The sequence below is a fragment of the Antechinus flavipes genome, chromosome 5, assembly GCF_016432865.1.
Source record: "Antechinus flavipes isolate AdamAnt ecotype Samford, QLD, Australia chromosome 5, AdamAnt_v2, whole genome shotgun sequence".
In the NCBI taxonomy this organism is placed as follows: Eukaryota; Metazoa; Chordata; class Mammalia; order Dasyuromorphia; family Dasyuridae; genus Antechinus; species Antechinus flavipes.
The window spans coordinates 228,111,691-228,123,028 of NC_067402.1; the positions used below are offsets into that span (position 1 = coordinate 228,111,691).

General features: G+C 40.6%; 1 protein-coding gene across 1 annotated transcript; it reads right to left on the minus strand.

The window, feature by feature from the left end:
* Positions 1-5,458: 5,458 nt before the first annotated feature.
* AQP6 (aquaporin 6) lies at positions 5,459-11,045 on the minus strand. Its single transcript, XM_052000201.1, has 4 exons — positions 10,435-11,045; positions 9,013-9,171; positions 8,318-8,398; positions 5,459-7,603 (listed from the first exon to the last, which is right to left on the minus strand). Exons 1-4 carry the CDS (start codon positions 10,795-10,797, stop codon positions 7,409-7,411), a joined length of 798 nt encoding a protein of 265 aa, XP_051856161.1. The 5' UTR covers positions 10,798-11,045; the 3' UTR covers positions 5,459-7,408.
* Positions 11,046-11,338: the final 293 nt, after the last annotated feature.

Below are 11,338 nucleotides of genomic sequence, written 5' to 3' on the forward strand. Positions count from 1 at the left end.
TTTTTTAATGGCTATCTCAACTCTTTATAGGAAAACGAATATTTTCTATATAGTCTAGTGCCACCATCTATTCAGCTCTTTGGCCTGTCCTTCCACTTAGAAGACATAAATAAGTTTTGTTTAGGTCACAGTGTCAGTCCAGTTAGGAAATCTCTTTTTTTGTCTCTTCTAAGGACATAGGCTCATTGATTTGAGTTACTTGACCTCCCCCATTTCAGTGTCTCTCAGAGCTCCAAAACTTTGTTTCATTCTCTTCCTATTTACAGCCTGTTAATTAAAGCTGTTGGACTCCCAACTCTCACCAACCCTCCCTTTTTCCCCTCCCCCCAGATCTTTTGACAAATGCCTGTGGCTGCACCTCAACACAAATGCCTCTTGCTGGGAAGTGATTAGAAGCCTCTACTATGCTGACCCCCTGCAGCCTAAGGCAAGCATGACTTGAGCTACTGCTTAATCTTGATTAGCCCCTGACTTTTTCCTTCTCATTACTAAGCGCTAGAAGCAAACTGGCTTAAGCTCATCCTTCTGTTCAATGAGGTCAACTCACTTGGCCTCATGTCCCTAAACTCTCTCAAGCTGCTCTAGCTTTGAAATCTGAGGGACTAGAACATGTCCTCCCAACTCCCTATCTTCTCTAGCATCTGTCTTACAGTTTACAGCTCTGACCAGTTAGCCCAGTTTGTTTGGATAGTTGTCAAATAGTTTCAGCGGGAGTTTGTTTTGTTTTGTTTTGGTCTGTACTGTTCAGACTGTCAGATCTAAAGGGGCCCAAGAGTGATATTTGTTATATTTTCCTTAAAAATGATTGAAACAGCATTCTAGCATTAATTGACTCAGAGGACTAAGCTCAGGCCATTGATATAGCTTGGTGTACAGGTGGCCTGGGTACAAAGAGCCAGAAATATCAGGGCCAGGAGAGTTATATCCAGGCCCCAGCAGTGGGAGTGTTTGACCCAGCTCTGGGGGTGGGTAATGGAGAGAGACATTTTTCAGGCCCCAGTAGAATGAACAGTACAGACAAAGCAGAATGGGTACTTGATGGGTAAAGGAACCTTTTGTTTAATATAATCTGGAACTGATGGTATCCCTCCACATTACAGCCTACTGGCATAACTAGTGGTCATTGAGCAATTTCTTAACAAGTGGTTGGAGGGCCAAGGGATGCTGCATTGTTGGGATGTGGCTTGCCTTCTGACAGGAAAGGAAAAATGAACTATTTACCCAGCTATTTCAGAAGAAAGGTGTTGGACATCATCCTTCAACAAGGGTTTCTAAAAAGGAAAAGATTTTATTTTCTACCCTCTTCCATGCCCGTGTTCCCATAGTCACTTTGCCAGTGGACTGAGTGATGTTAGTGGGTCATGGGTCACTTCTTAGTATCCACTTTGCCAGTGCAAGAGGGTAATGACATCATAACCTTTTTACAGATGACCTTGAGAATCAATGACTGCTAGAAATGTCAACTATGTTGTACCTCTGGTATTTCTGATTCTGCTTCTCAGTCACCAACTTACATATTGAGGCCCATTGTGAACATCAAAGTTGGTATCATCTACCACGTGAACCTAGAACCTCTCCTGAGAGGGATTGGGAATAGGGTAGATGGTCTAAGCCCAGAATTCTTGGTCTTTTGGTTCGCTCAACATTCATTCCAGGAGCTAGGTAGGGGAACCTTTGTTTCAATTTTTCTTTTCCAGTGGTGCCCATACCAGGCTGGGCATTCCTAAATTAGGGTTGTCTATTGATAACCATATAAAATGATGATCCATATAAATGATGGAAGATCTTTTAAAACAGAAATAGCAAACATGCAGTCTGAAACACTCATAGAGTGCAGCTTGAACCATATTAAAATGTAATTGGAAAATATTTGACAAAATAAAAATAAAAATAATATGACATTTTTAAGCAGATTATGAATTAGGAAATTCGAGTTTTTCAAACCTCTATTGTTGGGGATTGGGGGCTTGGTTTTTGTTTTTTTTCCAGCCAGTTCCTTGGTTTTAGTCAAGCTCTTTTGGCCTCAGACCTCACTGTGACTTGTCTAAATTCTAATTCAGCTCCATTCCTTCTTTCCATAGCTCTACTGGTAGTTTCCTCTTAAAGAAAATTCTCAAATCTTATCTTAACTGTGATTACGCCATCTCTGCCCTAATATTCCCTTGTTTAGATATGTCTTGTCTCTGCCTCTGAGCTGAGGATGATAAGAAAAGATAATGGTAACTGTACCATCTTTTTTGTATTATCACAATTCTAAGGAATTAGAGATTACTCAGGACCATAGCTCTCCTTGCCTTCAGGTTTACCTCCTCCAGGAAACCTCAATTCCTTTTTTGTCATGTCTACTCTGGATCCCAATTCCCTTTTGAAAGTAAAATTGTCATTGCTTTGATTCTTCATTTACTTAACTCTGGTGAGGACTCTCATTTCAAGATCTCTATGGCCACATCTACTTTTCTCTAATGTCCTCTGTGTTGTAGGCATGGTCACTTTATGCTAAGAGAAGGTTAAAGTTGTGTTTATATCTAGCAACTGGAAAAAAAAACAATTGGGATTTTGGAACCATATTTGGGCCAAGCTGCTTTATATTTTCTTTTTTTTTTTGGGGGGGGGGGGCTTAGTTTATACTGAAATATATAAAATAAAGGAGTCGGGCAAGATGATCTCTTGAGACCCCTTTCAGCCCTGAATATGCAGTCATTTGCCTGTACTACAGAAATCAATATAGAAAACTAATTGTATAAATCATCATGGCACCCATTCCAATTCCTTTCTCTCCCTCTTACCAGGTGAGTTATGAATTGCAATTGCAGATGGTTTTTCTGATTGAAGGCAAAACTCAGCAGGGAGAAGGAGCATATCAGAGTACACACCATTAATTTAAAAACTTCCCCTGATGAAAGAAAGGAGAGAGTGAAGACAATGGGACCTCTATATCCAGGGAGCTTAGTCTGGCACCACTTTTCTAGGAATGCTTGTTAAATCGGTCCTTTTCCTTCAACAATGGTTATGGAATATTGAGATGAGAAAAGACTTTAGAGTTGAATCACCCATACCTTTGCTTCTCAAAAGACCTATATTTCCCTCAATAGCTCAAGCAGATAGTTTGGTCTCCAGAAAAGATAGATCCTTCCTTAAAATCTATAGCAAGTGAAATTGATGAAAAAGTCTAACCTACATCCTGTTATAGTTTGTCACTTCTTTCTTTTGGAGAATCAGAAAATTTTGAAGAAAAAAATACTGGAAAAATAACTTTTGAATAAGAAAAGTATATTCTATTCTTACCTCCCATCCTTTTCCAAACTCCAATATGAAATTCATAGCTCTCACTTTGACCTCATGTGGATTGGCAATTCCCCAATTATCTTTAAGATATTTTTACATTAAGCTGTAGGATATGATTGTAATGGAATATTATTGTTATGGCAATCAAGATGATTTCAGAGTAACCGTGAAAGACTTAGATGAACTGATGCATTGTGAAGTATACAGAACCAGGAGAATGTACACAGTAACAATAGTGTTTGATGAAGAGCTGTGAATGATTTAACTATTCTCAGCAGTATAATGATCCAAGAAAATCCCAAAAGACTAATGATGAAGTATGTTATGTCTGCCTCCAAAGAGGGGAAAAAAGATATTGTTTGAATATAAACTGCAACATACTATTTTTCACTTATATTTTTTTCTTTTGTTCAGATCTATTATAAAATGACTAATATGGAAATGTCTTACATTATTGTTTGTATAACATCTGATTGCTTAACATCTCAGAAAGGTGAGAGGGGAGGGATAGAACTTAGAACTCAAAACTTTAAAGGTTTTTTTTTTTTAATTTTTTAAAGATTTTTTTTTTTCCATGTCTCTAGATTCTCCTACAAAGCTAAACTTATCCTCATGGCCTTTTCTTGCCTCTATGGTCTTCCATATTTCCCAACCTCTCTTGAGCCAACCCCTAGCAGCTCCACTTAGGAGAATTCTGAGCTATGAACAAGGGATAGTTAGAGACTACCCTTGAAAATATGACTTTTATGAAGTTGTTAATATTTTGGTATCCCCCTTCTGCACTCCCAATAGAAATGGAAGAGGGAACAGGCCTTCTGGGGATTAGGGAGTTGTAAAGATGGAAAAGAATAAGCTTGGTTAAATCACCCATCCTGTTGATTCTTTCTAATGTTAAATTCTGTGAAAATTAGCAATTAACAGTTAGTTATTGGTTACTGTTTACTTCACTGCAATTTTTAGATATGTACAAATTTACACTTAAAAGCCTATGAGCTATCTGCTGGTAATGATAAGGATTACAATTTTAAATATGTATTAGATGCCTGGGCACTTAGATGGTTATGTCATCATTACTGCCCTTTGATAACTTACTTTTTCCTCAAACTCCCTTCCAAGTGAAGGATTTGGCTACCAGTGTTCAGTTGCAGGATGCCATGATGATGGGCACCATAGAAATGATGATGTGTGAGCCTCAGAAAACAGTTTATGGATTTATCTACTAATCCCTTTTCAACGACCTTTTAAGGTCAGGAGTGAAGAAAGGAACAAGATCCTATGGGAAGTAAAGACCATTATTTGCCAAGAATTCTTTTGCAAAATAGGGAAGACTTGCTAAGAAATCACAAGAGAAAAAAAAAAACTATTAGCAAAGTAACTTCACTAAGTGGTTGTTACTGAGTATGAATGCAATTATAGTTGATAATAGATAGGAGCAAAAGAGAGATAGAGCTTCTAACTGAAAAGGGTGAGGGGAGAGAAGTTTCCTCCTCTCTCAGCAAATAGTGGTCTTGTACACCCAAAGAAAGAACACTGGGAGATGAATATAAACTGCATTTTTGTTTTTCTTCCCGGATTATTTATACCTTCTGAATTCAATTCTCCCTGTGCAACAAGAAAACTGTTCGATTCTGCACACATATATTGTATCCAGGATTCACTGTAACCTATTCAACATGTAAAGGATTGTTTGCCATCTGGGGGAGGGAGTGGAGGGAGGGAGGGGAAAAATCGGAACAGAAGTGAATACAAGGGATAATGTTGTAAAAAATTACCCTGGCATGAGTTCTATCAATAAAAAGTTATTAAAAACAAAACAAAACAAAAAACACTGTTTCATTGCCAACCCATAGTCTTATACCTCTACTGAAGTAGGAAAAATAATTCCATTCCACATTTGTAGAGCTGTTCAAAGCCTGTGTGTGTGCATGTGGTGTGTGTGTGTGTGTGTGTGTTTGTGAGAGAGAGAGAGAGATAAAATCAGCCTTGATTTCACCTCCAAGTTCTAAATAATTTGCAATTGCCTATTGAACTTCTCTTATTGAATATTCTGTAAGAAACTGAAACTCAGTATATTTGAGACAGATTTAGAATGAAAGATGTTAGATAGCAAAAGTACAACACAATGAGGGGAAGGGTTGCACAAGGAGGGATTTTTAAAAAATATAAATGGCCATTTTCTTTATGGCAGCAAATTTCACTTTATGGCATGAAATATTTGTTTTTCTGACAAAGCCATGAAAGATTGAGAACATACCATTTTACAGTGTTGCCCAAAGTGTCACAAATAGTTTGTTTTGCCTGGCCCCAACCCAGACTTACTTTCTGACTTCATCAATGTATTCCATAACTCAAGAGATTTATTTTTAGCTAGATTCTAATAAGGGAGATCAGTGACATGCTGTCTTCTTTTTTTTTCCCTACCCTCTCAAATCCCACTGCCCTTCCTTGAAATTCACTTCTACATCAGGGCAGAACAGAAGCCCCTCTCTCTGAATAAGTCTTCCCTGCCCCCCTCCCAGATTCTGTAGCCTGGGACTCATGCTTTTGATACATTGTCATTGGTCTCAGTTATATTTCAAATGTCCATCTCTTAGCTCTTAATAATGAGCCAGTTACCAGATCCTATCTATATCCAAAATAGCTAACATGAGTTTCTATTCTCATTGCCACTGACTTAGTACAATCTCTCATTACCACTTGGATCATGGCAATATCAGCCTAACTGATCTCCATGGCTCCCATTCTCTTTCTTTTCCAATTTGTTTTGTACATAGCTTTTTGCCATTTTTCTTCCTTCCCTAACTCCTGACCTTAGAGTAGGTACAACTCTATCTAGTTCTAGCCCTGGGGCCTTGGGCTTCTGATTGGATAGAGTTTGTCATAAATAGTTTGCCCCAGTCTCACACCATGGCTCCCAACTTGCTAAACAAACTCATATATTCCTGCTCTCTTCTCCCCATAGTTCTGAGAATAGTAATCAAACCAGTACTGTCATTTCTGGAAAGAATTGTCAAACAAATAGCCCTTTAACTATAGTTACCATCTCTACTTTCCCAAACCAAATCACCCCTTTCTTGCCATTAACTTCCCTGTATATGTTATTTTCCTCTCTTAGAATGGAAGCTTTGAGAGTAGAAACTTGTCTTGTTTTTGTATCTGTATCCAGCAGTGCTAAGGCCCATGCCCTTACCTGCTTGGCAAGTAGTAAGCCTTAAATGCTTTTTCTTTCATTCATTCATAGCTGCCTCAGGAATCTTGCCACAATTTTGCTCAAAACCTTTGCTATGTTTGAAGTTGTCTCAGATTGTTTTTTCAAGGTGTTAAGCCACACAACTTTTTTAGCCTGATTTTATGCCATTCACCAAGATATTTACTGTGCTTCAGATAAATTAGATTATTTGCTATTCCCTATACATAGGTCCACGCTTTTTTGGCATCAACCTTTATGATTTATAATTATTTTTGAAAAATCATCTCTATCTCTGATTTCTACATCCTCTGAACTCCAGTTCATATACCAACTTTTCCACAAATGTTTTTCTGATTCCTTTCCAAAACTGGGAAGTGATCCATCCTTCAATGGTCCTAATACCTCTCCTATACTTTGGGCTTATACTAGTCGGTATTATGATTACCTCTATTTTTTTAATTACCTCTACTAGACTAAGCTTTTTTGAGATTAGGAACTGTATTGTTGACCTTTTTAACTTCCCCATTGACTAACACAAATTCTGTACCAGTGAAGGCTTAATACACTTTGCTACATTGAATTAATTCAGAAGTCTGGACTTTGTTCTAGGTCAGGTGATAGAGGTAAGCCGAGTTCCCTAACTTCTCCCAGTGACTAAGCGATAAAGGCTATCCAGATCCACTCTGGGATTTTATTCTGGCTAGAATTTTCTAGGAGACAACCTATCTTCTCTTTTCCCTCTCTTCCCTCAACCCCCCATGAAACCCACTTCCACATCAGGGCAGGACATAAGCCCTCTCTCTGACCAAGGTGCTCCAGATTTCTTTGGCCATTTGATCACTGCATTTGACATGCTGCCACTAGTCCCAAGTATCTTGACTGATACTTCATACTCTTGTTCTGCCCACCACCACAGGATGGATCTTAAGTACTCTATACCAAATTGGGTATTTCAGTGCCCCCTGAAATGGGCTCTGGGTCATTCTTTTGAGGTACCATCTCCTCAGCTTCCATGGTGCCTACTAAAATGGCTATCCTCTGAGCCAGAGTCTTAGTGTCTGGAAACAAGATGAAGTTGTAGATCAGAGATGCCAGGACAGCTCCTGTCAATGGTCCTACCCAGAAGATCTGTAGGCAGAGAGAAAAATGGATCCATAAGCCTGTGAGCCATCCGGGGAATAGGAATGACTCTGAGCTCCCATCTCTTTTATTGTTGACCTGCTTCTAAGTTCCCAACAATCTTCAAGCAATCCTGTGGGTGCAGACAGATGAGATATCCCTGCAGAGATCCAGAGTAGAAAATTCAAGTGCCCCAGTCCCTAATCTAGTGAACTTTCTCCAAAGCCTCACTTACCACATGGATGTGGAAGAGCCTTCCCTTCAAGAGTAATAATGGAGAAGGCACAGAACGTTTTAAGTGATTGGATTTGGTGGTATCATTTTCCCTCCTGGTTCTTTCATCCCTCCAAGTCTACAGCCAATAATTTTTTGATTATCTGGCTCTGGTTCTTTTTAAGTTTAGAAACCCGCCTGGCTAGAAAAGCTGGATAAGGAAATAGCTAAGTGTTTGAAGCTATAAAAACAGGATCACCTATTGTTCATCTTGTCTATTTCCTAGTAGGCCCAGCCTAGGTCAGGAACCAAAGACCTAGGAGTGGCGCACCAGGAAAACCTGCCCCACTTTGCTTTGGCTTTCTCCTTCTAGGACCAAAGAAGGAAGACAAAGCCTTCATGTGCTTTGTTTTCCCTGTCCATTTCCAGTAAACTCCTGGGCTGGCTGAACTCCCCATCTCTTTTACCTCCCTTCTTTGGGTCATTTGCTTCCCAGTCCCAGGACCTCACCCAATGGACAGAGAACTTGCCAACGATGACAGCTGGACCAAAGGAGCGAGCTGGGTTCATGGAACAGCCAGTGAAGTAGACCTGGGAGAAGACAAGGTTGGTGGGGAGGGCAGTGAAGTGGAGTTGAAGTGAGAAGTAAGATTTATAGGAGGCCAGACTGTCATCATCCCACACCATCTCCTTTCTTCACTGGGCAAGTGAGCCAGCATGTGGTTGCTGTTGATTTCATCCCATTCCCCAAAAGCTATCAGAAATACAAAAGCAGGGCAGCTAATGGGCACAGTGGATAGAGCAGTTAGGAAAACCTGAGTTCACATCCAGCTTCAGGCACCTAATACTGGCTGTGTGACCTTGGGCAAGTCACTTAACCCCAATTAGAAAGAAATAAAAAGGAAGAAAGGAGGAAAGGGAGGTAGGAAGGAAGGAAATGAGGGAGGAAGGGAAGGAGGAAGGAAGGAAGGAAGGAAGAAAAGAAAAGAAAAAAGAGGGAGGAAGGAATCTAAGTGTAGGAGACCAGCTTGAGGAAGGGTTTATTCCTGAGACTTAGAGGGGATTTTCCTGGATCACTCTAGTTTTCTGTCTAATCTTCCCCCCTTCCTCCCCCCCCCCCCAGCCAAGGAAAACTAGTATCAGACAAGGCTCAACAGTCTTTCTCTCCCCTTCCTCTTTCCCTGTCCCCTTGTGAATTATCTTACCCCAATTAAGTGGCCCAAAGCCACAGAGATTCCAATTATGGCAGCAGGAGAGCCTGGGGTCTGGCGGCTGTCGGTAGAAGCCAGGACACAGAGCACCAGCTGTAGGGTCAGCACCAACTCCACAATAACAGCCTGGCCTGAGGAAACACTGCCCCGGACCTAAGGAACAAGGTGTCCAGTGCTCTTGTAGACACACATACTCCCCTAGCTGTGTGTCAGTACTCGTATTTGTATGCAATGTACATGTGCAAATCCAAAGAGATATTACTATTAATCCTAGCTCTGTTCCTTATTTCATTGTGTAACATTGGGCAAATCAGATAATTTCTCAGCCTCAGTTTCCTCATTTCTACAATGGAGAGAATACTCTTAAAGTAGAAGGATTAAAGGTGAATGGGGCTTTATCCTTCTAAGGGAAGGTATAAAATAGTCATCCACCAGTCATCTTCCCCTCTTTCCTACCACTTCCCCTCACCCCAATCTGTCCACCAGGAGCACTGACCTTACAGAAATGGTAACTGAGACCCAGACAGAAGTAATGATTTGTTCAAAGTTATACAATTGATTTTTGTTGGAATTGGATCTAGAACTCTGCCTGTCTCACAAACTTGTTTTTAGAATTAACTAAATAAACTGAAAAAGTTTATTCACTGTATAAAAAAGTGAATTTATTCTCATCTCCATCCCCAATATACTCTGAGCCGCTATTCTGGGCCCAAAAGGTCCTAGTTTGGGTTTGGAAAAGCAGGTTTAGGAAGAAAAATAGGTTCCAAATAAGTTGGGGATCTGAGTTTAAAGAGGTCATTAAGGGAAATTATAGTAGACAAAAGTAGACAGTTTGGAGAAAGGAAAGGAGAGAGGTTTATACTGGGAAGAATATTTGGGCAGACAAGCCATAAGAATTGGGAAAATAAGATGGAGGGGGAAGAGAAAGATTAGGCAGGAAAGCAGATTTGAAGAATGGAAAAGCACAACACTAACAAGACTAACTAATGGGGGAAGGTCTCCAACACTCCCAATCTTCTTTCCATATCCCTGGTCTTTTTGTTCCTTTTGTCTTCCCTTGTATCCTTCTCTTCCATGTTTCTCTTTAAGAGAAATTCTCCCAACCTCCTGTCCCACCCCATTTCTTCATTTGTGTCTTTCCCAAGGCTGACTTAGCTTAGGATCTCAAATAAACTATCCACTTAGCAAATATTTACCTCTCTAGGTCTCAAGTTTCATTATCTGTAAAGAGATTTGTGTTGACTTCTAAAATCCCTTTTATAGCTTAAATTCTTTTATTTTATAATCACATGATTGGCTGTAATGATCATATTTCCATGAAATTTCTTGGATTGTGCCCACTCCCCCATCTCCTTCATTTTTGTCTCAGTTCCCTCTATATTCTTTATTCCCCCATTCCATTCATTAAGCACCTACCACGTTTACTCCGAGGCTTCCTCGTATGTCTCCTGGGGTGACTCCATAAAGCAGACCAGCTCCTGCAATGGCCCCAGCCAGTTGCGCCACTATGTAGGCAATGGCTCTTGGCAGAGAAATATTGGAACCCACCAAGAAAGCCAGGGTCACAGCTGGGTTGACGTGGGCCCCACTCACCTTCCAAGTGACTTGGATGGCCATGGCTGTGGCCAGATTGAAAGTAATAGCCACTTGTAGCACAGAGGGCATTGCTGAGGGCCATCTCAAGGCAGAACCCACACCAAAGAATACATAGAGCCCTGTGGCTAAGAACTCAGCAAATAATGCCCGGCTAATCACTGTCCAGAACCGACAGACCAACATCCTCACTTTGAGAGGTAATCTCTGCCTCACCTCCCTTTCCTTTTCCCCACCTTAATCCCTCTGTCTCACTTTCTGCGTGTCTTCCTTCTCTTGACTGTATAACTCTACTTCTCTTCTGCCTTCATCTAGTATTTCTCTAGTTCTTTTCCTGCTTGCTTTCTGTTCGGCTTGGCTTCTGATTTAGCCTTCTTTGTCTTCCTTGTTCTCTGTGTCTCACTGTGTGTCTCCCTTTGGAGGAATGTTGTGGTCAGCTGGCTGAGAGCTGGGTGATTATAGTCTTTTTGAGTGTGGGAAGTCAAGGGTGGTATTCCCATAACTGCCCCTCCCCAATATGCTCACCTGATCTGAGGCCTGTCAGAAGTACAGGTCAGATCTAGAATATCAGGTCTAGAATACTGAGGGCAAAGTCAGCTCAAGGTTTTAAGAGCTGGCTTAATTGAATTCAGCTTGTTTTGGGGTCCTGCAGAGCAGGAAAGTCAGCTGCTAGAAGAGTAGGATATAGAAGCTGGGTATAGGTAAATCTGAGCATGCTATGTCTACA

Excerpts from the sequence above, each read along its gene's own strand:
- AQP6 (XM_052000201.1), bottom strand. The coding sequence starts at position 10,797 with ATGTTGGTCTGTCGGTTCTGGACAGTGATTAGCCGGGCATTATTTGCT. Across the intron at positions 8,399-9,012 it reads CTTTGGGCCACTTAATTGGG|GTCTACTTCACTGGCTGTTC; the intron begins GTAAGATAATTC and ends GTCTTCTCCCAG. Across the intron at positions 7,604-8,317 it reads GCAAGTTCTCTGTCCATTGG|ATCTTCTGGGTAGGACCATT; the intron begins GTGAGGTCCTGG and ends CTCTGCCTACAG.